Source organism: Cygnus atratus, chromosome 4 (genome assembly GCF_013377495.2).
Source record: "Cygnus atratus isolate AKBS03 ecotype Queensland, Australia chromosome 4, CAtr_DNAZoo_HiC_assembly, whole genome shotgun sequence".
NCBI lineage: Eukaryota > Metazoa > Chordata > Aves > Anseriformes > Anatidae > Cygnus > Cygnus atratus.
In genome coordinates, this window is record NC_066365.1 from 70,578,766 (window position 1) to 70,606,714 (window position 27,949).

The 27,949-nt window shown below is 41.5% G+C and overlaps 1 protein-coding gene across 10 annotated transcripts in view; it reads left to right on the plus strand.

Annotated features, from left to right (window-relative positions):
- CTBP1 (C-terminal binding protein 1) overlaps nt 1–27,949 on the plus strand; it is a 234,963-nt gene that overhangs the window by 65,823 nt on the left and 141,191 nt on the right. Inside the window, exon 1 of one of the 10 annotated variants that reach the window (XM_050710303.1) lies at nt 21,462–21,518. The exons of 7 other annotated variants lie outside the window; for them this stretch is intronic. In XM_050710303.1, coding sequence (XP_050566260.1) covers nt 21,512–21,518 — 7 coding nt within the window. In that variant the 5' untranslated portion in view covers nt 21,462–21,511. Of the gene's footprint in view, nt 1–21,461; nt 21,519–27,949 lie in introns of those variants that run through there. 2 more of the 10 variants (XM_050710305.1, XM_050710304.1) reach the window with 2 other exon arrangements.

Below are 27,949 nucleotides of genomic sequence, written 5' to 3' on the forward strand. Positions count from 1 at the left end.
TTGCTAGATGAAGACTGTTGGACTGTTCCCGATCAAAGCTGTATATCGCATGCGGGTTTAAAAGCTCTCTTAAATGATTTACAGGCAAGTTTATCCTTTTGTGTTGATCAAATTTGACAGAAGATTTTCAGGTAGGAAGATAGAGTTCATTTTTTTTGAAGTACTTAGCCTCATTCTATGCAAATAATTTATGAATATTTGATTTAACAGAAAACATTTTTTATTAACTGTGATGATTGAGCTCAGGCAGCACAGACAAGAGAACACTATTAAATTTTGGAGTACGTATTATTAATAACATTAAACTTCCTTCAGAACTCCATCAAACTATGTGAGTATACAGGAAACATGCATGACATGGATCACTTGAAATATAACCACATATTTGGTATCAAAATCCAAGGTATTTTATGTAAAAGGCTTGTTTAAACCCATAGTTATGCTATTTCTGCCACCTGTCTTCGGTTTACTATGCACTCTGATTTGCTACACAAGTTTGCTTCTATTCCAATTTTTGTCATTTTGTGCAGTTTCCTGGTCAGGATGAGGTTTGTAACTTTCCCCCTCTCAGTTCTTCCTTCATCCTGAGTACTGCAGAGCTTGTTTTGTACAAGTTTGCACTCTGGTTCCCGATATTCATCATCTGTTCACAACACTCCCATTGGTCAGATCTTCTTCCATGAAGTAGAGGAATTAAAGGTTTATCAACATTTCTTTATGGGTGAATAGAGCTATGTTTTCTGTTGAAAAATCTGTCGTCTTGACTAGAATTTGAAGTTAAAATTGAACTACACTTATATCACGTCTCACAGGAGGCTGATTTATTTGTGGCAATTAGTTTGAAAGGCTGCCAGATAGTTCCCCTTTCCTTTTGTAGGATGAGAAGGCCTTTTTGTTTCTTTCAGAAATTTTCAAATGTTGTTGAAGCATGGGACGGATCCTGACTTAGTTTTCCAGCTTTACAGGTGCCACCTCGTTTATAAATCTAAATTACCTTTTAAAAGTCAACACTTTATGAAGTAATAGATGTAGAATATGCATGATCTGTAGATAAGTAGGTAATAAGTAGTCACAGTTTTCATGATTTGTAGAACATCCATACATTCATACTCAGGTTAGTTGAGCTACTTTATTACATGAAAACCCAAATTGGACTAAGGAGCTTTAAATTGAAAAAACTGCTAAAATTTCAGATTTTAACCAAAATATTTAAAACTGGAAACTTAGAGGTAATTGCATGCAGACATTCCTTAATTTTGAGAGGGAGAACACAGACGGGGTGGAGGGTGAACTAAAATTATAAATCAAGTTCAAGTTATCCTTCACATTAGTAATATAACCCATAGTGTAGGTTGGATGTAAAATCTGACTATTTTACCTACCCATTCCAAGCCAGTCTACATTGTTATATCTACTGACGTGCATAATATTTTTGCTGTTTTCTATTAATGACGTATTTCCCTTTTATCAATTAAATTGTAGTTAAATTATGTGCTTCCATTAGCATTAACGGATTGTGGGGCAAGACAATAAAAAGCATTTGGTATAAAAGTACAAGGGAGAAGAAGAGAATTAATTTTCAAAAAAGAGAAAGATACCCATTCACTGGTGACCATCCAGGTAACAAGAGAAATGCTGGCATTATCGTCAATATTTTGTCCTTTTTGACACCTAAAGCCAAGACTTTGAACCAGCTACTTTCAAGCACAGGCTTGGTATTCACCTGCACTTGCTCCATCCATGGCCACTCCTTACCTGTGTTGCTAATTTTGTTTTCTAACATGTTTCCCCCCAAATCATAAAGTATTAAGGAATGGTTTTTAATATTTAGCCCAAACCAGTGATGCTCATCTAGCTTTACTGTACTTCCTGCAAGGTTTTTTCTGTTCTCTTCAGAAGGTAACAGTAAGTTACAGCTTCCTTATTATGCTCGGTTTATTTAAGAATCAGATTGATCACATGATGTTATCAGCAAGCAGAGAATCAGCAGAGCTGCTACCAAGACAAAAATGTATCTAGCCTTGTGGTTTCAGATGTTAGTAAAGTTATTTTAAGATGTAAAAACCATTTGAAGATGTTCCATTAATGCTTAAGATTAGCATGTTAAATGGCAGAAAATATGATTAAAGTGTAGGCTGAAGGGGATGTTTTCAGAATTCAGCTTTTCTGGAGCTCGGATATTAGCCCTCACAGGTTTTTTAACCTTTTTTTCTTTTTATTCTTTTTTTTCCTCCCAAACAGCATGACAGTGCCTCTTCTCCAAAAACCTTAACTGCCTTCAAAATAAAGTGGAAAAATGTTCAGGACTGCATGATAAGCCAGGGTGTCATTCACCAAATTCAGCATTAGGCAAGTGAAAAGTAATAGTGGAAAATGTGTGTATTGGAGTTACAGATTTTATATTAAGATACCCGTGCCAACACCATGCTATCCACAAAGACCTTTAAATGTTTTGTGGGGCAAAAGTATATGGCTAGCTGCCAGGTAAATCCGGTAGTTAGGAAGTTCTGTATTTCTTTTCTGATGTTTTCTCTGGCTATTTTATTTTCTTTGTGTTTTTTTTTTCTTCTTTCTTTATTGTTTCAAAATAAGAAAAACAGGCTCAAGTCATGTTTTAGGGATATAGCAATGTGCACGATGTTTTAATTTAATCACAAGTTGCTTATTGATTATTGATCTTATAGCCTAAAATGAGACTCTCTACCCATCTGTATCCTGGACTCTTCAGTTTGCTACGAGGGAAATAAGAATTGAATTTAAAAAAGCCGTGTGGTTTGAAGATGAGAAGTAGTAGCAGAATTAAGCTATACACTCTGGATTTTTTTTGTTTTGCTGATTTCTTGTGAAAATGTCAGTTTCAGGTATCTGAGCTGTCTGGCATCCTGTCTGGAGCAGGGAGGCTGCTGAGGAGCACTGGAATAGTTGAAAGTAGGTGTTTGCAGACAGCAAAGCAGGAATTGCTTGGAGTTTGTGCTTTTCTCCACGGACTGTACGTGGATCCAACTGGCAAGTGGGGGTAGGGAGCAGTAGTGCTTCTCGTTGGAAAAAGTCCTGATGAGCTACACTTGGAAAAGGACCTGACTCAGCATTGCGCTCTCCGCTATTGATAGTCAGAACACCGAGTCCCTTTCTGGGAATAAGCAGGAAGATTTTGACCTACTTTAATGGAAGTGTAGCAGTTAAAATACTCTCCCCAGCCCTGGGTTATAAAGCAGTGCTCCTACTTCCCACAGATGTGTCCTACACCCCGAGCCTGTTACCTTTGCGAATCTGTTTCTGCTGCCAGCCCAATAACCAGCGGGCACCCGGTGCAACAGCTATGTGTAGGTGTAGAAAGCCTTTCCTCACACATCACCTAAATTATGAAACTCCTTGCTGCAGGATGTAGTAGGTTACTGAGGTTGCGCAAGGGCTGAGGAAGTGAGGAGGTGCGTTTGTGGAAGAGCAATCCACAGGGTTCGTTAAGACTTCTGATTCACGGCTTTCCTGAGTCACGTGTTGCTGGAGGCAGGAGGACCTTCTGGAGAAAAATTACTCGTCTTGCCCTTTTCCCGTGTTCTTTGTCTCACTGTTTTTATCCCAAATCCAGCAGCAGGAAAAAGTGCTGCTAAGCAAAACGTGTCTTTGGTCTCGACCTTTTAGAAGTTGTTCATGCACCCTTGGTTGTAGAAGGCTTCTCTTTTCCTTCCACAAACTCTGGTAGAACTGTGTAGGGTCTTTCTCCCATTTTTCAAGGCTTCCCCCTATGACACCAGTAGAGTCAAAAATGCAAGGAACGCTGCCCACTTGCTGTGTATCACACCACCAACCTAGGACCCCAGGTACGTGCTGCTGTGCGTTTCCAGTACTGTTTTATCAGGCCTTTCAGTGCAATAAATAATACTGCTTTTCATGACCCCAGATATATGTTTTATGGCTGTTGAAAGAAATGCTAACTTTAGAGCCCACTTCTGTTTTTTTGTTTTTGTCTAACTCAGAATTGCTGCAGCGTTTAAAGAAAGAGAGGCAGGATACCTAAAAGCAAAGAAAAATAAAAAAAAAAGTTCCTCTCTGTATCGCGTCCCTCTGGTTATTCGCAGCGTGTGAATGATGTATGTAACAAATCTCTGATCAGATCTCCTGAAGCGGTGTGGTGTGTGGTTAAAGATACGTGAGATCTGAACAAGGCTTAGCCAGCTGTGTTTACGGTCCTGGTGGAAGCAATTTACCACCGTATTTGTTTCCTTAGCTGTGAAATGATAATATTTTTATTATGAGGTCTGAGACATTGGTTTTACAGCAAGGTGAAAAGTCAGTTTAAAAAAAGCCAACACCTCCGAATGATTACAGAATAATACTGTTCAGTGCTTAATAATTTATCTGAATAACTGTATCTATTAAGGAATAATTGAAACATATTTACAGGGAAAATCTGAAAGAAAATAATACCATCATCGAGCTAAAAAGCTATAAACCATAATTATTATATACTTCTTTCATGATTCAGCAGTTGAGCTGTTTTTGTGCATGTAAATGATTTTTACTTAATGGGTTATTGCAGCACATCTGAGCAAGCGGTGCAGGACTCTACGAAGGGCATACCTTGAGGACACTGCAGTAGCAATTTTTTGCTGTGTCACTAGATTTTATCATGCATAAAGGACAGATTTTTTTTTTACTTGGGAGTTTTCAAATGGAAATCACTGCTAAACTTCTGCTGGCATAGTTCACAGTAATTAAAAAAATTCTTAACGGACAAATTCTTTCTGTTTGTGCAGGTGATCATCCTTTTAAATATATCAAGTGTCTGAATATAACAGCTGTTATAAACTGTATCAATAAAATGATGGAATTTATGACTACTATTTCTTACAAGAATTTTATCAGTACTGTCTTTTACTGCTTTTTTTGAAGCAGGAGTAATAAAAATATAAGCAGATTTTAGTTTACTGTTAGAAAGCTGTATGGTTGTCAAGTGCTATTACTAAACAAGTAGTAAAATACTATATTTGTTTTATTGCTTTAGTAATACAGTTACAAGAACCACTTTACTTGAGTTCTCTAAGATTTCTAACGTGCTTGAGAGTTAGTACATAGAATTAATTCCTCGGTTTGGACTGCGTCCAATGCTTCATGAAAGTGATCTTTCCAAACAGCCATAGATTTGGATAATAAGGGAGGCATGGTTTAATTAGGGTGACATTTACCTATGTAGTGGGGAAAAAAAATGTATAAATTGAACTGAACTGAGGATCATACCCTAAAACAAGGACTGTGAGAAAAATATTGACTAATAGGCATCTACAAAAATTTGTCAGTTTGTCGTAGTGGATGGTCTCGATTCCCACTCTGTCTGTGCCAAGCATTCTTTATCTTCAACATGTAAACTCTGCATGAACCATCTGTAGGCTGCACAATACGTTATTGTGTTGGTTTTTTTTGCAAGATCATCATCTTTCAATTGCACTGATAAAGCAGAGGGAAGAATGGGGAAATATCCGGTAAACTCAGACATTTCTGATTGAGCCTTTAATGTCAGTCCAAGAAGTAATAGAGTTACAGAGAGATGTGGAGATGCATAGAATGAAGCTGGTATGGCTGTTTTCCTTGGCCTTCCCCCAGACATCTACACGATAAAAGGAAACTATTTGTTGAACTTGAGTCAAATCAAAACAAACATGCCTACATAAAAGAACCTTGTGTCCAGCTGAAAGGGTAACTTTTTTTGATTTATTGTCGTGTTATCCATCTCACACTACTGAAATATAATTAATACCAATACAAAATTGTCTTTTTAGATGAGATGCTGTTTAATGTCTTTATTACCAAACCTGCATTACCATTTTTACCACCATTGATAGCAGTTAATAAACACTGCTGGCAGTTTCAATGAGGACACCAGTTCAGCAGCCATGGCGACTGAAGCATCTTTTGATCCCCAAGGAGAAGGTTTGACAAACTCTGTGGAGGTTGGCTGTTTGCTGTATGAACTCTTTTCTTATTGTACTTGAATTTCACAGTGATGTGGCAAGCCAAGGTAAGCTACCTTGCTAATCAGTGGAGGAAGAAAGGTAGTTCATAAAGAGACTGGGATTTTACTTGAGATGATACGGTCTGGATATTTCTGTCCTTTCCAATCACGTATAAAAGGAACTTCTACCTTGATCTGGGTACTTAATTTAGGTGCTGTAAGTGCTAATAAGGATCTGAGCCTAAGAGTGGCTTTGTGCAGTTCAACTTTGAACCTGAACTTATTACAGGAGAGCATTTTTTTGGAAGTTACACTGATGACTACTACTGCATCTTCATGAAAAAGATAACTCTTATTCCTGCATCAGTGTGCATTAAGGAGCCCAAGTGTATCTTAGGCTCGTGACTGTGCTGTGTTTTTAATGTTAGTGTTGAGAACATTGCTTTCTGACACTCCCTAAAAGCAATACGAGCATGCTTACTTTCTGAAGGAGGGGAACAGGGAGGAGAAAATATTTTGTGTGTTTGTGCCTAATCCTAGGTTTTGCAATCACGTTGGTGTTTGCGTCCACACTGCAAATAACTGCCTGGGATTTGGCATTACCTTGACATTAAGAGGTTGAATTGCTTTATGTTTTAATTGAAACCCCTGTGTGTTGCGATGGTACTGCCTACGATTATTCTGTGCTGTATTTGGAACTCTGTCTTCTTTTTGTGGTTGACAGTTACGTGTTTCGGTTGGGGTTTATACACCTTTTCAGTTTCATAAGTGCTTTATTAAATACTAAACTGTTTCCAATTCAGAAAGTTGTACTTTCCCCATGTAGTCAACATGCAGCCATTCTTGGGTGTTCTGCCTACCCCTGTTCCCTTCAATATAAGTGGTGTAGATTTTTGTTTCCCTTTAATTCTGATGTTTGGTGACCCTTCTTCCTAATATTAGAATCAATTAGCATCATCCCAACTGATTTTACCAACATCTGATTGCTTATGGACCTTCACGTAATAAGGTAACATGGAATTAATTATGTTGCTTGACAGATAAAAGGAAGAACATTTCTTAAGGTGGTAGGTAAGGAAGTTGGTACAGTTGAAACATTGTAAAGACATACCATGTACATAGGGGGAAAAAAAAAGACTGTCCCTCTTCCTTGAGAAAGTAAAAAGTTGCAGTCTGTATGCCCTGTCAGAGCTTTTGCATCTCAAGGTACAAAAAAGGCACAGCAGAGATACTTTTTTTTTTTTAGGTGAATGCTTTAGTTATAAACTGACACAAAGTAAAAAACACTGATGAGAAAAAAGAAAGAAAAAAAAACACAAAGCAAACAGATCTGAAGATACAGAAACAATTGTCTGAAGCTTCAACCTCTGCTTAAGCCCTTGCGTCAGGGATCTGCCTGACCAGATTCCAGGACTACATGTCTCCTGGTGATAATTTCCCGTGTGTGCTGTATTTTGTTTGCTTTTCGTCCTTATTTTCATCTGGGTATACCAGTGAGGCAGAATGCCTGCTCTAAGCACTTTGGATCCTATCTCCAAACTGTACTTTAATCAATATCACTTGCAGTGATAGCACTGTGCAGAGTTTTCTTTTCTTGTCTAACTTCAGCCAGGAAATACAACAGATGGGCTTCACTGTGCCTTTTTGGCAAAGAGGAACAAGAAAGTAGAAATAATAAACCTTATTACATATGTGCTTCTCAGCACGATGCTTGTCATGTGCAATGAATATCAGTAAAAAAAAGAAGTGTAAACTTATTGTCAGTTAACCATTAATTAAAAAAAAAAAAGAATGAGCTTGAGAACAAATATATCCTTACCTTTATACTAAAAACTGGTGGTAGTTTTTTTTGTCTTGCCTGCACTTTCTCGGTGTACTGTTGTGAATTGAAAGAAGATCCGGTTTTGTTTTTCTGGAAACAGCAAACCCACTGTTGTGTGAGTGATAGAACAAATGTGTAATGTATAACAAGCTAGAGGAAGTAATATAATTACAAGAAAAAATTGCACATCTATAATTTTACTGTTTATAACAAAGGCTGTTTTCACTAATTACCAATTAACGTTTCAAATAAACTAAAATCTGCCAATAGAGTAAATCATGCGGGCCTGTTACATATTAAATGTATTGAGGAAAATGATAACATTTTTCTGAGCTCCAGATGATGACTTTTGGCAAGGCTTTGGGGGTGACAAAAGTAGATAAACCTTTAAAATACTTTCAGCTGGAGACAATACAGGTTGTCTTAGGTTGCCTATCTGAGGTGAGAGTGCTGGGTGTGTCGTTATCTCTGCTGTGCACCCCATCGTGTTGGAGATGCAGGAGAAAGTTTTGATGTTTCAGCTGCCCCTTACTGTTTCTGGAGGTCATAGATGGGGGCTGTGTGTTTATCTGGAGCTAACAGCAAGACTTTATTAAAATAATGATTAGTTCAGCCTATCGTGCAGCTCAATTCTTAGACTGATTTCTGTATGTTAGTATACAAAGGGATTTTTTTAATCCCTTCAACTAAGGTAAGTAGAAGCTTAAAAATACTCATAAACTTAAAGCTTAATGGGTGCTTGTCTTCTTTGAATGAGACTATGTTGCTGGAATGTCTACAGGATAAAATACTCTGTGGGGTAATACTGTGCGGTTCTTCAGGACTGGCGCCGTAAATCCATTTTCCTAACTGCAATGTCTTCTTTCTTCCAGAGATTTTCTCAAATCTCTTCTTCAAGGAGAAAGTCTCTGTGACACCCAGAGTATGTACTGAAGTTGAGGACCGTACATGGTTTCCCTTTCTATATAGTGGGTTATATGGATTCTGGCAGTGATCCTGGTCAGTCTTTATTTGCCAGTGGCTGATACAGCCTCCACTGTCCCAAAGCAGGCTCATCAGCTGCTTCAACAGTTCTCTGACAAAAAACCAACAAGGTCTCTTTTGGTAACTGGATACTTACACACCTCTTCTAATCTGAGCAGAAAACTCTTGTTAACTGTTCATTCTTCCTGGTCAGTGCTTTCATCATTTCACTGATGCCTATTATGTATGTTTCTACTGACATTAGTGAAGAAAATAGTCAAGATTCAACAACAGCGATCCATATAATGTGTGAACTTTGTAGGTTTGCGTATTCAGTGCCTCAAATTCTGCAGTTTTCATACTGGTTGGTTGACTCATAGCAAAAGAAATGTATCCGCTCAAGTCCAGAGTAAATCAAAGCTTTGGAGAAGCACAAGAAAACAACGCAAAGAGTATTTTCCACAGGTGTAGTATTTCATGTCCCTAATAACTCTGTTTTTTGGTTTTCTGGAGTGTCAGTAACCTTAAAACAGTTGAGACTAAGTTGGCTTCCAAAGGGCACATTCAGTTACACATCCTCCCTCTCCACCTCATCTCCTCTCAAGCCTGAAGTGCTAGATTCCCTATAGACATACACTTACTTTTGTTCCAGGCTTGAACAACCAGAAATATTGAGAATCCTAGAAGAGTATTAACTAATTTAATCCAATCTGTTTACTTATACTTTGCTACCATTTTGTGGTTTTGTGTAAGTAACAGGTTACTTTACAAGTCTGTTACATACGAGTCTGTTTCTGCTCTTGAGCCGCAGTAGGACCATCAATTTTTTTGCCAAATTTGTAATTTTAAAAAAAAAATCTTTAAGCTTCTTCATTTCTTTTTTTGACAGGTAATTCAGTCCCTTCAATTTTTTTTTTCATGACTAGATCACAGTGAGTCATAGCAAGTTGGTTTACGTATATTTTTGGGACTATAAACATTTCTTAAATACAGGCTCGGTATTCTTATTCTCTTTTGAGTTACAGTTCTTTTTTAAGAGCTAGACTGTAATATGCTCTAAATTCAATAGGAAAAAAATGAAAATCAAACATTTATTGTACAAAAATATGCATTACCAGTCCTGAACTCTAGTTACTGGGGAGAAATTAGCAAGAACTGTTAAAAAAAAAAAAAAAAAAAGTTGTGAGGGATCAGTTTTTCTAAGCTTACAGGGTCTTTGCCCCTTTCCTTGCACCCCATAGCTAGGGTAGGAGTTCTGTCCTGGGCTCTGCCTGCAATGGATCCTGTTGGTTAGATCCTTCGCTTGCTTGGAAGTTGAATATCAGTTTTGTCACTTCTTTAAGAAGTTGTCAGAAATATTTTTCAGTCTACTTTTACATTAAAAAAAAAATCGTCATACCCCCCAAAAGTCTAGTGGATTAAAGGAAGATTTTGCCTTTTCAAATGGTCGCTTTTAAATAACCACTTTACGACTTCGGTGATGGGATTTCTTCAGTGGATGGAGGTGGGGTGGGTGGGGTGTTTCAGATTCAGAATATACTGTTCTCAGCAAATGGAATAACTGAGCAATTTTAAAGTGAGAACCTGATTAAAAATAGTTCGAAGAAAAGTGAGGGGGATAGCTTAGCGTCTAACATTTTTTGGTGCCTCTTGGTTTTGATTTATCAGATGTTATATAATCAAGTGACATTCAGTTGATGTTCTCATTGTAACAGTATTTCATGTCTGGAATATTATTTTGCTGTGACTGATTTTTTTCTCTTCTCCCCATCTGTTGTACTTATTAAAAATAATAAAAAAGAGTTAAGTCCAGTCTTTCTAGGCACAGTTTAGAAATTATTTAGGCACAACATAATAATTACAGAGCAGCATTTCATAATAAAAGTAAAAACATGTTTCTATTTTAGTACTGTCCTATAATCACTTACATCAACACGGCTTTTCCTTGTGTACATTAGAAGTGTTTATAGCAGGAAGTGTGTTAAATGGTGCTGGATTTCAAAGAGATGAGACTGGATTTCCTAACCAGGTACTGTGGACATCACTCTTGTAGAGCTTGATACTCTATGGATGTCTGCAAAGACTTTTCTGCCCCAAATGCAGCACTTCCAATAAAGACGAATTACTATTCTTGCACCATCATCCTGCTGCTTTTCATTTCTTTTACCTCCACAGTGTTGTGTGGGTCTTACTGTTAAATCTGAGTTCTTGTAATGACTCCTGCTTTCTTGTTCTGAAGTATTTGACACTTAATGTGGTTAAATACCTGTTTAAATGCCTGTTTAGGGCATTTGGTTAATTACACCCTGTGAAATTTGCATGTGTGGAGACAGTCAAGCAATACAGAGGCTCTCATGGGACTCAAATCTTTCTTCTAGCTTCTTTACGGTATAAAAATTGACACATCTTAGTGTTAAACAGAAAATTCTGTGGCCCAGATGAGGGATACTACAGAAGGACAAAATATTGTTGAATGTGTTTGTTTGCTTGGCTATTTCTGTTTCAAGTATTGGGGTTATTGAAAGGATAACATTGTTTGCTTAGCTTGTATAGGGAGTTTCTAGTTCAAACAAGTTGATACTAGTTTCTTCTTGAGAGGCTGTTGCTTTTCAACTCTTCTCAAGAGTGTAGCTTTGTCCATGCCAAGGACAGCTCCAGTGCTCTTTTCTGCCTTCTTAAACGTCTTCATATTTTTCCTCTTTTTTCAACTCAGTGGAGTGTTTCTTCTGTGTTTAAATAAAAATAACCTTGTTCATAGCACTTACAATTGTTAGATTTTTTGTGAGTCCTTTGGACATGATGGAAGCTGCTCATCTGTCGCTCGCGCGTTTGTTCTGCTGGTTGAGGAGTCGTCAGGAGCGGTGTGAGAAACACACAGATGGATCTTGCAAAGGTGCCTTTGGAGCCCGTTTGTCCTGTGGTATGTACAGAGATGTCACCTTACCAAAGAGATTGGAAATGTGTTCCTATAAAACTGGAAATCTCTTGCGTTTTGTCACTACCCTACAACTATTTACAGCTGGAATTAAGTTAAAGCACTTCTTGCATCTATTTCTTGTCATCTGAAACATGTTTCATGTTTTGGCAGATAGGTTAAAAGAGGGCATTGAGCGCTGACAGTGGGGCAACATAGAGGCCATATGTTGAAAAATTCATACGGGTTTACTGAGAGTCAATCCAGATGCTGTAACAGTATTATTTCCTTGTAAATAATGCACCGGGTACTTTGTAAGCAGCTGGTTGCGGCAGTATTGTTTTGTTGGAGAAGGAACGAGGATGTGTGTACTCCTGTTAAGTGACCTGGACCGTGCATGTCATACTGCAGAATATGCCAGAGGATGTTTTAAGCCCATCCTGCTTCCAGTTGCCACCTTCTTATTAGATAATGGTGGAAAAAGATGCATGCAGCTAGTTGTTGAGCTTTATGTCCTTCTCCTAACATACTAAAATGCTTCTAGCCTAGCATGTGGAAGTTGCTTGACGTGGTACATTGTTAAATGCTCCTACAAGCTATATTTGCTAAGTGAATTTATGTAGAAATGAACTTAGCCATGAGGTATGTGGGTAAAATGCAATGTAGATGTACGTCAAAAGAACTGAAATTAGATGCTTCAGAGTATTGTAGAGTTCAGACTTCATTACAGTATCTGTTGCTGCTTTTTGTAGAAGTACAGAGGTCTTGTGTTCACAGAACGGAACATCAGGTACAGGCCGACAGTCTGGTTTGAAGCATTAGTATTGTCAGTGCTTCTAAAAACTATCAAGCCTCTATTTTTTTTGGCAGAACCATTTTTAGAGCTTCTGAAGCCTCCAAACTCTTCCAAAAAGGAACATAGGAATGGATGATCTTAAAAATAAAATTGAAGCTGTTGTTTCTGATTTACCCATCAAAACCATTCTGTTCCTTTGCATGTTAAAAGTTGGACTGCATGAAGAAGTCTTGCTCTAGTGAGAAGTCTTGTTCTAGTGAGAGCGTCAATGTAGAAGGCAATGAAGGACATTAATTACTGCATATCTCTGTCCAGTTTTGTGTCTACAATAAATGGATTGGTTTCTGTATTTCAGATAGTTTCAAAAACAAACATGTATGTATCATTGAAAAATGGGTTTATATTATCCTAATTGAACAATACTGTCACTCTGGATAGACTAAATAGAAGGTTGTGCCACATAGAGCATTTCCTATGGTTTGTGCTGCTTGCAGTGTGCTAGGTTCTGCGTTATCTTTCTTCCAAAGAGCTTATGGAGGACTGGAGGGAAGGACAGTACATCTGCTTCGGTTAAAGGAGTACACTAATAACTTTAATTACATCTATTATTAATATACTAATTGTATATGTATAATATTATATATATAAACCCTTTCTCCTGTTTGCAGAGCTGCGATGAGCAGGTAGGCAAGTGAAATGAGGTGTGTTGACCTCCTTGTGAGCAAACAGTGGAGTTAAGCATTTCCAGTTGAGCTGTTAATGCTTACTATCGTTGAGGATTTTTAATCAACTGGTAGTTTCTTTCCAAGGGAAAACAATAAATGAAACCAAACAATGTCAATTCTGCAGGTAGTTTATTATGGCATTATGATAGAACTGAAATGTTATCTTAAGACTATTATTAACTGTTAATTGACATTTAATTCTACATAGCTTTAATATAAGCACTTTTCTACTTAGAGTTTGTTTTGCAGAACAAAGGGAAAAGTGTATTTGTGTATATATATATACACACACACAAAGGCAGTTTTAGTGATGTCTGATCTAATACTACATCAAGGGGAAACAGCTGTGATTTAATGAGCACAAAACTAACTGAAGTTCATAACTTTGACTATATTGTTGTTGTTGTAAGCATTTAAGAAAAATCATCTTGCACGCATGTGGCTGCAGCATTTAACCGCTGAAGCAGGTTGAGTGCCAGGAACAAGAGTTGTGTAACGCCGCTCCGCTGAGTGCCCGCCGAACTTCAGCGCTGCGTCTTTGAGCCCTGCATAATTGTGTAATTAAAAGCCAGCGTTTTGTTGAACATGCCTCGGCGCTGGTCCTCAAGTTGCTGCCGTCTCTCTGCAGAGAAATCCCGTCCTTTTGGCGATAAGCACGGCTGGGCTCTGGACGGCTCACCCCGAGGATGCTCCCGGCGGAGGCAGTGGCTGCAGCATGCCTTGCCTCCTGGCTCTGCTCCTCTCGCCTCCGATGCCTCGCAGACAGTCTTGGACCACTTTAAAGACGTTGTTTGATCATTCTGGGGATAGGGAGACAGGTACGGGCAAACGCTTTGGTTTGATGCCTCAGTGTTGGCAGTGCTTCTAAACATGGTTAAGCTACTTAATTTTATTTTATTTTTTGGCAGAACCATTTCTTAGGGGTTCTGAAGGCTCCGGTACGCCAAAGGCAGGCAAGCTGCGTGCAGGGCAGCCTCTCGTGCCTTCCCCGGGCAGTTCTCCACTTACAAACAACCACTGTTTTGAAATCCAGACGTTACCTGGTTCAAAAAAAAAGCTTCAGCTCAGCCCTCAGCACTTGCAAGTGGTGCGTGTTTTATGGAATACTAAGAAGCATACTGTGAATTAATTCGAGACTCCTAAAAACCAGTGTTTATTGCTGCTGAGAATTACAGACCTCTACCTTATGAGCTACCAGAAGCACTCAAGGAGAAATGAGGAACCAAGCTAAGGTTTGGTTTTTGCCTTCTTGAAGGTTGGTGCTAAAGCATCCACAAAGCACGTGTGTGACTCCAGCCAAGGAGGCTGATTCCTCAGGGTTTGCCCAGCGGTGTTGAAGACCTGGAGCCAGAGAACAGTACTCACTATCACCTGTTGAATAATGCCCTGTGATGTTACAGGGACCAGACTCTGTCTTTGTGCAAGCAACCATGGGCACAATTTAATTCTGTATATCTTAACCCTTAGCCTAAGGAAGCAACAAAGAAAGGACGGTGCTTGCAGCTGGACCAAAGAGCTAAAGAATTATTATTTTCACCTGCATAAATCACTGGCAGGTGTTTCTTGAGACGAAATAACCTTTTTCTAAAAGGTGTGGTATGCCAGAGAGGTTACCAGCAGAGTATTGAGCTTGACTTATTTAATGTGGATCACCTGGCACCATTAGAGGGGTTGTGCTAATGACAAAATTGGAAGGCATCCTAAATATAGAAGAGAATCAGGCTATTGTACAGAAATAACTGAGATGACATTGAAAAACTGGGCTAATAGAAGTGAAATCAAAATGCAAAATCGAAGGTCATATCTTCTAAGTGAGTAATGGCAGAGTTTTGTAAAATGGGAACTTAGAACAAGATCCTCATTATAGATAAATAGTGCTGGATGATCACAGGATGTGCATTAGCAGCCCCTGTGGCATGCATAAAAACAAGTGAACAGAATTTTCTGCTTTATCAGTGTGAGTTCATTTTTTTTTTTTTGAACAGTTTGAGGAAGGTGAAGAGACTATCAGGTAAGAGGGAGATGTGAGGAGTTTAAAGTATTCATCTTTAGAGAGACACAGTATGGAGAAATAGTGAAAGAACTGAAATCCAATGGCCACAGAAGCAAAACCAGGTGCAATAAATGCTGAATTAACTGAGGCTGAGTCCTAGAGGAGGTTTCCTGATTGCCAGAGTGCCCAGATTCCACAGCAGCATTCCAGTGAGAGGGGTGGCAAAGGGTTTCCTTGACTGGCAGCTCAAGTTGATGACAGGACTTATTTTGTGTAGTCTCTGTAATGTCCCAAGCAAAATCCTTCTTAGCCCTATGCTTCTAAGATATATGTTGTGCCAGTAGCACTTATAGTGTTCTATTCACACTGTTTTCTTTATCTGGGAAAAGTGTGGATGTTTATTACTGTTACCTATCTGCGACAATCTGCACTTGGAGTAAAAGCCCATTCTGGTAAACATTGTGATACAAGTACTTGGATAAACACGTTAGGAGAAGAAAAACTATCTTTTATTTAACTAATGTATTAAATATTTCACCACAATAGAACATACAAGTATTCTGCAAAAGGAGCTCAATAGCTCCAAAACAACTCTATGGGGAGGAAAATTTAGGAGGAAGTAGAGGGACTACAGATCCCCGTTTCTAGATAGTTATCTTATTAGCTTGCTGATCTGAGAGAGCCGATGATTTCTTGAAAGACTATTTTAGATTTTAGTACAGCATCAACTGTTTTCTTAAATTCCTTATGCTCTCAAAATTACACCCATGAAACATCAGTTATGTTTACCAAAATATTTTCAAATTTAGATGAAGGTTGCAACACAAGGAGATAGTTCAAAGTAGGAAGCACATATCTGCTGTTGACAGTTTTGCAAAATGATGTGAAATGTGCATGTACAATATTCAAAATTTTCTCTGTAAGTAAAGAAGAAAATAATCTTCACTCTTCCAAAAAAGAAACCAAAACTCCAACCCCATCCCCATCATTCTAACAGGTTTTGACTTTAAAAATAGCATTTGTCATGTGCTTTAAATCAGAAAGTATCAAGGCTTTTTATTGTAGCAATATATTCTATCACCATTGAAAGCCAGCATGGAAAAAGACAACTGCATTAAGTTGCCATCTTTTTATTAAGTTTCTATGGAGAACCCAGATGTGAGGGAATCTGGCATGTTTTAAGCCCTATAGGAGCGCAAGGAAGAATGTCAAGAAATGCTTAGGTTTAAAAAGTCACCCAAGCTTCTTGTTACATAACGTTCACTGCATAATGAATGCTGTAAATTTGATGTTTTAGGAAGTGAACGAAAGAAATACTGAATCCCTGAGCACATAGGTTGCTGAGCCCACTTCCAGACCCCTGCATGCATCTGCCCTTCCCTAGCCCAGCAAGCGCTGGTGCCAGCTCTGGGCAAATGTGAGGCCATGCAGGTAGGAGCAGGGCTTCTGAAGAGGTGTGGGAGCTAACAGTGACCTGGAAAGCAATGGTTCTCTTAAAGATCTGCAGTGTTATCCTGCGTCTAAGATGGATATCTGAACAACGGCATGCATGAAGAGGAGCTGTTGGAGAGGCAGCACTTCTTGGCATGGTAGAGATTGAGCAGGTGTGGCTTCCTTGGGAGAAACGGTGGTCCTACCAAGACCAAAGCGTCTTTGAGAACATGGCAGAGGTGGTACTGAGTCAGGATAGTGCAAGAATAGCCTAATTTTCATTTGTTTTCATGTAGTGACTTAAGTTATTCAATAATTCTATAGTCTTGAAGTAATTCATGAAAAGATCATTGAGCTGGATCAGACCATAAGTGTTGTCAAGCTCAGTGTCCTGTGTCTAGCAGCAGCCATGAACAGGCCAACTGTGCGCAATGCTCCTAATACTGCCAGCCTTTGGGTATATTTAAGAATATGGTTGTCTGGACCTGATGGGGCTTCAGTGTTGCACTCGGTGGTGTTTCGGTTTGGTTTTTGTCCCTTGGGAGCTCGGCTGGTGGTCCTTCTGACTCCTCTGAACTTAGGTTTCTGCACTGTGGTTTGCAAAGGAGGAAGGTTTTGGGGAAGAAAATACAATGGGATCAAGAGACTGGTACCATAGGGATTAAGAGCAGTAGTGGGCATTTTTGCCCTCTGGAATGACTTTCAGATATTTAGGATAGAAACATTGTCATTCTGGGAGATAAGTTAAAGATGTTGTTGTGGTTTAGCCTGGCTGGCAGCCAAACACCACACAGCCGTTCGCTCACCCTCCCCCCTCCCTCTCCGGGATGGGGGAGAGAAACGGGAAAGTGAAGCCTGTGAGTTCAGATAAAGACAGTTTATTAAGACAGGAAAAATAATAACAACAATAATAATAATAATAGTATTAATAGTAATAATGTGTACGAAATAAGTGATGCACAATGCAATTGCTCACCACCCGTTGACCGATGCCCAGCCTATCCCCGAGCAGCCGGCCCCCCACCCCGGCTAGCCACCCCTATATATTGTTCAGCATGACGTCAGATGGTATGGAATACCCCTTTGGCCAGTTTGGGTCAGCTGTCCTGGGTCTGTCCCCTCCCAGCTCCTGCTGCATCCCTAGCCTGCTCGCTAGCAGGACAGAGCGAGAAGCTGAAAAGTCCTTGGCTTGGTGTAAGCACTGCTCTACAACAATTAAAACATCAGCATGTTATCAGCGCTCTTCTCATTCTAATCCAAAACATAGCACCCTGCCAGCTACTAGGAGGAAAATTAACTCTGTCCTACCTGAAACCAGGACAGATGTCCTGGTATATTTGATGGTAGTTCTTAGCATTATGCATACGGTTGCATTTTAGAGTAGACTAGGATATACATATATGCATGTGTGCAGTCTCAATATCATAGATAAAGCTGCATAATTATAGTTCATAATTTGTCTGTGTTGCATCTATTTTAGAAGTTAAATAATTGCTGATAGGAGGCAGTGGTAATTTATGGCAAGGAAAAGTGCTCTCGCCTCATCTTATCTTGAGGGTGGTGGGTGTAATTCTGAAACTTGTCCTGTTTGCTGCCTCTCTAAAATATGCGTTACTGCTATGTGTAGTGGCGTTTCGGTGGCTGAGAAGACTCATAGCAGTGTGGGTATTTTCTTAGGAAACGAAAATGTGCAGAAAATTCGTAAAATCTTGAAATAAATGGTCCTGTGAAGGGAGGATTAATTGGTTATGTTTTCCAAATAGAGATACTATATTCTGAAGAAAAGAACATTTTGTAAAAAAAAAAATTTAAAAGTTGCTAATAATATGCCAGAGAATAATTTCTTTTTTTACTGATCTAAGTTGCCGTAGTTAGGGAAGACAGCAGCTTATCCAAGAAGGAAGCCATTTTTTAAGGTCCCATATTTGTTTATTACCTCAGCAATATTCTATAAATGATTAAATTGAAATGTGGATATGGCCTTGGAGAAAACGAATGTCATGAGAAAGAGCTGATGGAATTATAACTTCAAATATGTTCCTGTTTGCATGTTTAATGTATTATTAAATGTCATTTGTTTAAAACAGGAATTCAATTCATAATGGGGTAGTATAAACAAATAATGTTTTATATCACTTAGGCTCTAATTGATTTTTTTGTTACATGACAGCATCTCAGAATTAGGCCTCCGTTATTTATTAGTTAGCAAGAAGGACGGGAAAGACCTTGTGTCCTGTGTTTAGTGAGGAAATCCGGGTAAGTTTAGAAAGAAGACAAACATTGTGCATGTAAAATACCCCTGGACTTGATACAGTTCTGGAGCATTGTAACTGTGAAAGTACAGTTCCAGGAAATTATGGATGTTTTGCTATAAAAGAAGTATTTGGAAGACTTGGCAGGACTCTAATCACATGAATACTGTGTGAGAGCACTGCGCGTTTGGTGATACGGAGGATTAAGGCTGGTTTTAAGACAGCCCTCTAACGCCAGCATAATTAGTGAACAGAGACCAAGTGCTGAGGAGTTTCAGGAACTATTAACTGTAAACTTTAATTATCAGGATCTCAGTGTTTTAAGTACTTAGTTTAGGATGTGTTTCAAAGCTCCTTCACAGTGAGTTAGGTAGGGTGGTGGAGATTGAGGGGTATGCCTCAGCGTGGTGTTCCTCACAGGAAAAGCCTGCCATAAGATGCGCTCTTTTCCTTTTCTGTCACGTTTACATGGGGTTAGAAAAGCTCTTGAGGTGTTTCTCAGCAGCAGATCATCTTGTAGTAAGACCCTTAACCATGTGTGTAGGTTTGGGCCTTCGTGGAGGCCAGCGGGATGCTGCCTTGTGTCATCCTGAAGCTGAGGGAAATGCTTTGGGTAGGCCTAAGGCACCTCAACATGTTCAGGGAGACCACATCCATCTGTCAAGGGACTTGCTTCGTCTGCTTCCAACAATTCCCCCTCACCGTAAAGGTGCTGGAGATCTTTGTCTATCCCAATAAATACAGCTGCTGAAGTCCAATTGGGTAAAAAAATTAATTTGGTTTAAATAGTCCCCAGTGTAGGGGCAACTTTTTTATTTTTAACTCCAAAATGAGCGACGTTTTTGAAGGAATAAATTACAAAGCAAGAAGTCTCGAAAGTAGTTATTGTGGATATGGTTGTGAATTTTTTAACCACCACTTCAATGACTTTTTTTTTGTTACTTTTGGTTATACTTTATAAAACATGTTTATAGACGATGTCAGCAATGTTCTTCCTCAGTTGCTGTTGCAAAAACTATTTTTGCAGTTTATCACAAAATGCCAGATTTGCTCAGCATGTAATTTAATCTTATGCTTGGAAGCGTCCGCATTACTTGGTTATCACGAAATTATTCTTTAATATAAATGTATGCTTTGTGATCTATATTTTATTAATTTGGTGAGTCACTTTATCGATTGTTGCAGATGCCATGAATGTATAATTTGTCACAGTTATTGGTTGCCTGTCAGCAGTTAGTAGCACCACCGACTCCTCAGCTCTTGGGCCACCTGAGAAAGAAGTGTGTCTTCGTCTGCTTAAAGAAAAGATTTCTGCTGTAAATTAGCATCAGGACTCGTGTTGGTATCGGTTCTATCGCCTCACGGCGTGTAGTATCCTGCATTAGCAAAGCACAGAGCAAATTAATAACGTGTGGCCTGTTGAGGCAAGAGTCTTCAGGAGATAGGGTTTAGTTGTTTTAGACGCAGGGGATGAGGTGAGGAGGAGCAGGGCACCAGCAAGGGTTCCCCATCTTGGTTCGCTCCGAGCTTACCAAGTACTGTTGTCATTAGGCCGGGTGGGGGGGGGTGGGGGGGGGGAAGAGAAAAACATAAAGGAAGTTTTAAGCTGTGCTTTGTCCCCTCTACCGTTGAGTTTTCTGAATGTTGTTGATTGAAAAGTTTATTTTTATGAACACGCTAATGAATTAACTTCAGTTTTTAATATATATATAAAATTATATAATATATATATATATAAGTATATATAATATATATATGTATATCCATCCTGCTGCCTTCTGCCATTCCCAAAATGTTCACTGGGCTCTGAGGGGCAGGTGGCAATCAGAAGGCACCCATCCTGCTTTCTGATTGAAAAAAAGGGGGGGGGGGGAATGGGGGAGACAAATTAAGAAAAAGGAGAAAAAAGGGGAAAGAATGGGAGGAAGGGGGAAAAGGGGAAAAAGTGGGGAAAGAAAAAGGGAGATGGAGAGAGATGTGTGAAAAGGAAAATGGGGGGAAGTGGGGGGAGGAAGAACAGATGAAAAAATGGGGAAAGGAAAGAAAAGGGGGGAAAACAGGAAAAATGGGGGAAGGGAGGAAGAGGGGGAAAACGAAGGAAAAATGGGAGAAGGAAGAAAGGGGCAAATAGAGGAGAAATGGAGGAAGGAGGGAAAAGGGGAAAAGTAAGGGAAGGAAGGAAAAGGAGGAAAAAGTGAGGGGGAGGAAAGGAAAAGGGAAAATGGGGAAAGAAGGAAAAGGGGATAAAAGGAAAAGGGGGGAGAAAAATGGGGGGAAAGGAAAAGAGGAGGGGAAATAGGGGAGAAAGAGGGAGGAAAATGGGGACGAAAGAGGCAAAGAGGGGGGTAATAGGGGGAAGGGGCTAGAAAAATAGGGTTGGGAAGAGGAAAAATGGGGTGAAAGAGGGGTAAAAGGGGAGGGGAGCAGGGCGAGGCCGTGCCCGCAGGCGGGCAGCACCCGCCCCGCCCCCGCCTCCCCCTCCCGGCGTAGCCGCGCCCCTCCCCCTGGCGGCCGCCGGCCGGGGCTGCGCCCTGGTTGGCCGGGGGCCGGCGGGCGGGCGGCCGCCATTGGCTGGGCGGGGGGAGCCGCGGGCCCTGATTGGCCGCCGCCGCCTGCCCCCTATTTTCAGCAGCCGAGGCCGAGCGCGGCGGAGCCGGCGGCGGGGATGCAAGGTGGGTGCGCGGGGCCCCCCCGCCCGCGTCGCGTTCATTGTTTTTTTCTTCCCGATTTGATTATGTTTATCCTCCTAATCGTTTTCACCATTTTCGTTTTGTTTTATTATTTTAAATTTTTTTTTTTTTTTTTTTACTCGCTCGCCGTGTTCGCCCCCGCCCAGCGCCTAAGGCTGCGCGCAGGGCGGGGTGGCCGCGCAGCTTGCGCGGGGGGGGGGCGGACGGACGGACAGCCGGCCCCGGCGGCCAGCAGGCGGTGCGGAAGCGCAGCGCCGCGGTTTGGCTTCGTTGTTCGGTCGTGACTGCTTTATTTATTTATTTTATTATTTTTTGTTATTTGGGGGGGGGGGGTGTGATGCGCGGAAACACGCCCGGGTGCGGCAGAAGTTTGCGCGGAGCCCCGCGGAGCAGCGGGCTTAGGGCGAGCATCACCGGCTTCGTCCTGGGGGTCCCCGAGCTGCGCCCTCCGGGGCAGCCTTGGCTCTGGTTTTCCTCCCTAGCATCTCCTCCGCTTCCTCTTCCCGAGGCGTTCGTTCCGGCGAACAGCCCGTATATTCAGAGGGTTTCCCCCGATTAAACCTGCATCTGTTATTTTCAGTTCTGAGTTGCCTGTAGGTTTCCACTGAGGGGAGAACAAATAATAAAATAATAACGGTAAAAAGTTAATTTTTGGTGGAGAGGTGCCCTCGGACGTGCTCTGTGAGCGCGTTGGGTGGCACGATGCTTGGTGGTGCCCCGGCTGGTGTGTGACAGCGAGGTGCCTTTGGGTGGTTGTTTCGGTGGGATTTGGAGAATCCAGTGCCTGTTCTGCCCCGGTGCTCGAGGGCTTCTCTCGAATCAAGCTGCCGGTGAACCTTTATGGAGCCCCGCATAGAAATTTGGGTTAGAACCGTCGGTGTTTGGCGGTGCTGCTAACCCCTCCTAGAGGCAGAGGGATGCTTGCAGAGCCAGGCCCGTTGCTTTGCCCTAAAACCTCGCCAGGAGCCGTGGAAGCGATGGATGGGGTCGGTGTGATTGGCGGTGGTGCCATTCCCATCAGCTCCTCAAAAAAGAGGCACGGCTGCGGTTTGGTGGCCGCCTTCCGAAGTCACTCGTCGTCTGCACAGCTAGCTGCGCAGGGAGCTGGGCTTGGGTTTAACAGCAGGTCGTGTCCAGGTGAACGTGGGTGCTTGAGCATGAGACATGCAGCTAGCTATGCATCGAGTAATCTTTGAATCACCAAATACTGTTTATTTTTTGACTAATCTTTGAATCACCAAGTACTGTTTATTTATGTAAGCGTTACGTACTTTTAAAATGAAGCCAGCTGCAGTTCAGTAAGTATTATTCAGAGCTAGGAACATCCTATCCTATTTTGATTTCCCGACGCAGTGGCATATGCGATTTTCACATTTTATGTAAGCTTCAGAGCATCCTGAGGAAGCAGCAAAAATAGTTCTGAGCCTGGCAGGTACCTAGTCGGACAGCTCTGGAGGGGAAATAGAAAATTTTGATGCCTCGGAGCGTGCAAACAAGCTGCAGGCGGGCGATCAGGCATTGCCTGCTTGTGCTGGCAGCAGAGATGCGAAAGATGATGTGCGCACTGCAGAGGTGAAATCCTCTGTTTCTCACCCGGCTGCCCATCTACAGGTGAGAAAGAGCAGCTGAAGCCTTTCCCCTTCCTTTCACAGGGGGCAGGTTTCCGAACCATGTACCACGCACAGAGCTAGAGGTCCCTCTGAGCTGAACAAGACCTTGTTTCTAACTTTTACACGTGCATTAGTGGACGTGAGCATGTCAGCTATTACCTAATAGAGATGTACATTGTTATGCATTGGAAAGAAAGTCTTTTCAAAAGAGAAATGGAGAAAAAAAAAATCTTAAAAAGCATTTTGCTAAACAAACAAAACAGGCTCGGAAAATCGTACTTTCTCGATGACTTTTTTTCCCCCTAAATTATGTAAGTTGGATAATAACTCCATTGTATGTGGGGAGATTTGTCTGGATGCAAATCTGTTATACGGCTTACTGGAGGATCCATATGCATCAGTAAATGTGTACGTTTATTCAAAAGCAGTCTCTGAATTACCTATTTTTTGCCTGCCTATGTGTCTGCATGTTTGCAGGATCTCCGTGTTAGTAGGTGTTTGGTTGTTGCTGGTTTTTGTTTTTTTCCTTTCTGACTTTGGATGGAGAGAGAATAGTTCCTTAGCAAAGCTTGAGGGATTATTGAATTCTTCAAGGTGGTGACGCCTGCCTAGCGCTGATGTGATTTACAGTAGCAGTTTTCACTGATAGCAGCAATGTTTGTTTCAGAAGTACAATTTTTGTATTTAAATACATGCAGCGTTAGATTGGAAAACGTGCAATAACAATTGCGTGTCGTTTGGTTTTAAATGGCCATTTCGATTACGCGCAGAAAAATTAATTCATAGTTGTTAAAGATCTGGGATTTTTGTTTCTCGTATTTAATACAGCCCTAACGCTATCACCAGTGCTGGCGGTTCAGTATGAGGCGTGACGCGCAATATTTTTGGGTGGCAGGGTTGCTCTAAGTGGAGAAATAATTTAAGCAGTACAAGGATTTTTATAGTCCTCTTGTCACAATTAACTGCGTTTATGAAATATGAATTTCCATAACATCTGCCTTTTGGGGCTGCTGCTCCGTCGGAGCCTGCTCCGCTTGCCAGGCAGACGGGAGCTGGTGCCGCAGCCGCGGGTTGGCATGGGTTGTTTAATTCAATATCAAACTTTCCTTTGGTTTTGGGAGGGATAATTGCTCCTGGAGAGCTCCATGACCCACGGCTGCCGTGCCCCATTCCCACTCCTCTCCCTCCAGAGCGTGGTGAGGACCCGGGCGGGTCGTTTGAGCGGGCATTTATATGGTGTTGCGTACCCAGTTGGTCTCGTCACGCGCCACCATGTCTCCTCCTGCTCGATTTTCCTCCAGCCTCTCGTCCCGTCCCGCGAGGCTCAGAGCTGGTCATTAACATGGTGTGACTTCAATAAGCGGTGTCGTCAGCGTCGTCACCTCGCTCGGTGACATCGAGGTGCCTTTCACCCTTGGGTTTTGAAGGACCACGGTGTTTCGGGTTCCCCCTCAGCCAGGGGCAGCCCAGGGGGAGGAGCCGCGGGCGCTTTTTGGGAAATGGGATTTTGCATCGTGGGTCAACTTGGGGCACGAGTAGCTGTAAATAGTAATGAAGAACAAGCAGGCACAATGGGGAGAGCCGATGAAAAGCCTTAAAAATCATTCTGTGCCTCTCCTCCCACTTCTCATATGCCTCCTGTCTTGACTTGGAAGCTTTTTAGGCCTGGCAGTAGGGCAGAAACCGTGTAATGCATGAGGGCTCAACCTGGCACATCTGGTTGTGCAATGTGAAGTTCCTGGAAGTCGTTCGGAGGCGTTCACGGTAAGCACTGGTGGCACGACCTGCTGCAGGTTTTCATGCACGTTATTAAGAAATGAGTGCTCGAAGCAGGGATGGTGTTGTGCAGCTTGGGTGTCGCGGGTGGCCATTTGCTTAGACCACGGAGCAGTATACATGCAGAAGGAGGAGAGAGAGGGTATAAAGGTAGCTGTACTGGTGGATGCTTGAGTGTTTAGATGGACACACGTATTTTTAAAACCCTTTTTATTAAATATACCTACAAAATGGAACATTGTGGTCCATGGGTTGCAGCGTGGTGACTGTTGGCTGCTCTAGTGCTGGTGCAGCAACCGCGTAACGTTAGGCAGATACAAATACAGTCAAGTTAGATGGAAAGTCTTTGTTTTGAATGTTGAATATCCTAGAATAGCTCCTTTCCTTCCGCTTGGATTTAATTGATCTAGGTGGTCACTGCTGTTTTTGCCGTGGTTATTCCTGGCAGAACAATCGGGGCTGTTGCAAAGCGAGCGGTGTTACGTGGAGGGCAGCAGCCGGCGGTTGTGTGCCTCACCTTTACCTCGGAGTTGTAGCAGGTGAAGTCCAAATAACGCTAAATAAGTCGAAATAACACTAAATGCTGCATCTAGATAAAAGCACCTAGCAAGAGCTCCTTGTTCTGGTGCCTCCTGGCAGGCAGGCTGCATTGCTGGTGACGCTCTCACCGATGCCTGTAAATCGTTACAGTTGTTGGGACGGGAGGAAAAGCTCTGTGCAACAGATCGTTGTGGTTAGTGGGGAGCAATCCTGTTACACTGGAGCTCGCTTAATCCGGCGGAGGAAAGAGTCAAAACTGGTTAATTATGGCTTCTTTGGGTTAGCCCTCTGGAAGATGGGACTGATCACCATAATAAAAGGTGCTTTGAGACTTAGTAAATTTCTGAAGCACTTAGGAATCACGGTTAAGAAAAATTGCCGAGTAAATTGTCTACTTAATAAAATGTAAAAATAAAAGAACTGGAGTATATTAAGGTTCGTAATCACTTAAATAGATGCATGTGGTTTATTTACCTACTCAGCAAGAACTAACAACCAGTGAAAGCAAATAGTTCTTTAGGAGAACTATATTTGCAAAATGAAATTATTCAAATCGCTGCTTCCAGTTCCCTCGTTTAAATTACTTTTACATTCATGATTTAGGCTTTGATTTAAATCACACTTTGTACTGTTGATGTTCAAAATTTATCATTAACATTGAAGCGGTGAACAAAAGACGCTCCTGGCAGGACTTGCAGCCTGTAAGGTTAGTATTTTGGTGTGCAATACTAAAAATTTAGGAAACAAAACCTTCTGAGTAGTTACGACATTTGATATTATGGGAAGAGAGCTGCACAATTGCATTTTACAAAAACCAGTCGTATTTTAGTCGCCGGACTAGTGGTCTGCACACGGGAACGAAGGAGATGGGTAGAGGAATTGCTGGCTGCGTGGTCGTCTGCTGTTTCAGAACTGGAGAAATACTTACAAAGGTTTTCATGAATAAACAGCAGCAATCTCTGCACGGGCTGATAATCTTCGCCATTGCTTTAGGGGTAAAGCCAAGAATAAAACCGGAGAACGCTTAACTGGTCTGCATCGACAGCAGAAGAACTGCAGAGTCATAAGGACTTCCTGAAGCTTTTCATTCATTTATTGTTCAGCCAAACAGCTAGGTAAACAAACCCTTTTTAGGTTGTCTTTACTCTTGACAAATGGGCATTTGTTGCTTTCTTTGTTTTGGGTGTGGAGGGGAAGTAATGCAAAGAACTTGATACTTTCTTCTGTCCGGAAGAAAGTTTAGACCAAAGTTTGCAGAATTTCTCTGACGAATTCTCACGTTGGTGCAGCTGGGAAGGTGAAAGGGAAGGTGAGCACCCTAAGACGACGTTTGTGTGTGGGTGCTTTGGGGCCGTACGGGGTCCAGAGCTATGCTGAGCAGGCCAGGGCAGCGTGACACGGCGTAGTTGCCTCCCCTGCTTCATCTTTTTGGGGTGGCAGAGGGATGCTGTGCCTTCTTGCTCTGCCACGCCATCCGCTGGTTTCTCCTCCATGTGGGACCCCTGTATGCTCCAGGCTTTTGCCAAAATTGAATGCCTGTGAAATTAGGAGCAGAAAGAATTGGGTCTGGGGGGGTGACCGACCAGCCCCGTGCTTCCCTTCGATGGTGGTGGCAAATCCGGAGCAGATTTGTGCTCCAAGAAACAGAGGTTTGAGCTTTTAAAGTAAATTGTGGTTTGTGGTTGTGTCTTTAAGGTGAAAATACCAGATGACTTACACAGGTACCCTGACTCAGTGCATAAAAAATGGAAAACTGCCGCTGAATTATTCAATATAGTTCAGGCTACCTTAATTTGCTGTATGGGTAGCTAAGCTGGATTTCTAATCCCGTGTTAGTATTTTGAAATGGTGTAAGGATTCTGATCTGTTGAGTTGCTGTTTGATCCATTTTTTGGTTGCAGCTTGTTACATTCCTGTTTTCATTCTTACTCATCATGCCTTGAAATAGAATAACCCCTGTGATATATTAGTCCCGTGCTTTGAAACCCAAGATCAATAACCATGTATCCTCTCAAAGAAAACCCAAAAACCTTTCCGTGATGTGCTGAATTGTTTGGAAGCGTTTGGCTTACTTTGTGCGTACCCACTCCGGTGACCAGAAGGGCAGTGGAGGCTTTGTTTAAAGGTTTTTTCCTTATTTTTCTCCCCCACCCCTCTCCCACCCACACATACACCTGTTCATCTAAGTCTTTTGGGCCAGACATGGGTTTATTTGGTTGGGCTTCATGGTTTTTTCTTTCTTCCCTTCGGTTAACTGCTTGTTGTCAGCGGTTCTGCTCCATCCCGTTGCTTTCTGTGGGTCACCCGCTGGCAAAAGGCTTGTTTCCAATGGCAAGGAGTTAATCTGGCTGGGAGTTGGATTAGGTATTGAGGTGGCTCCTGATAAACAGCTGTTGTGATACTCCCAGATGAGAACATGGCTTTCAAATGTATTTACTGCACGCTTTGAACCCGGGCAATTCACTTGTGTTTTTCTTTTTTTTTTTT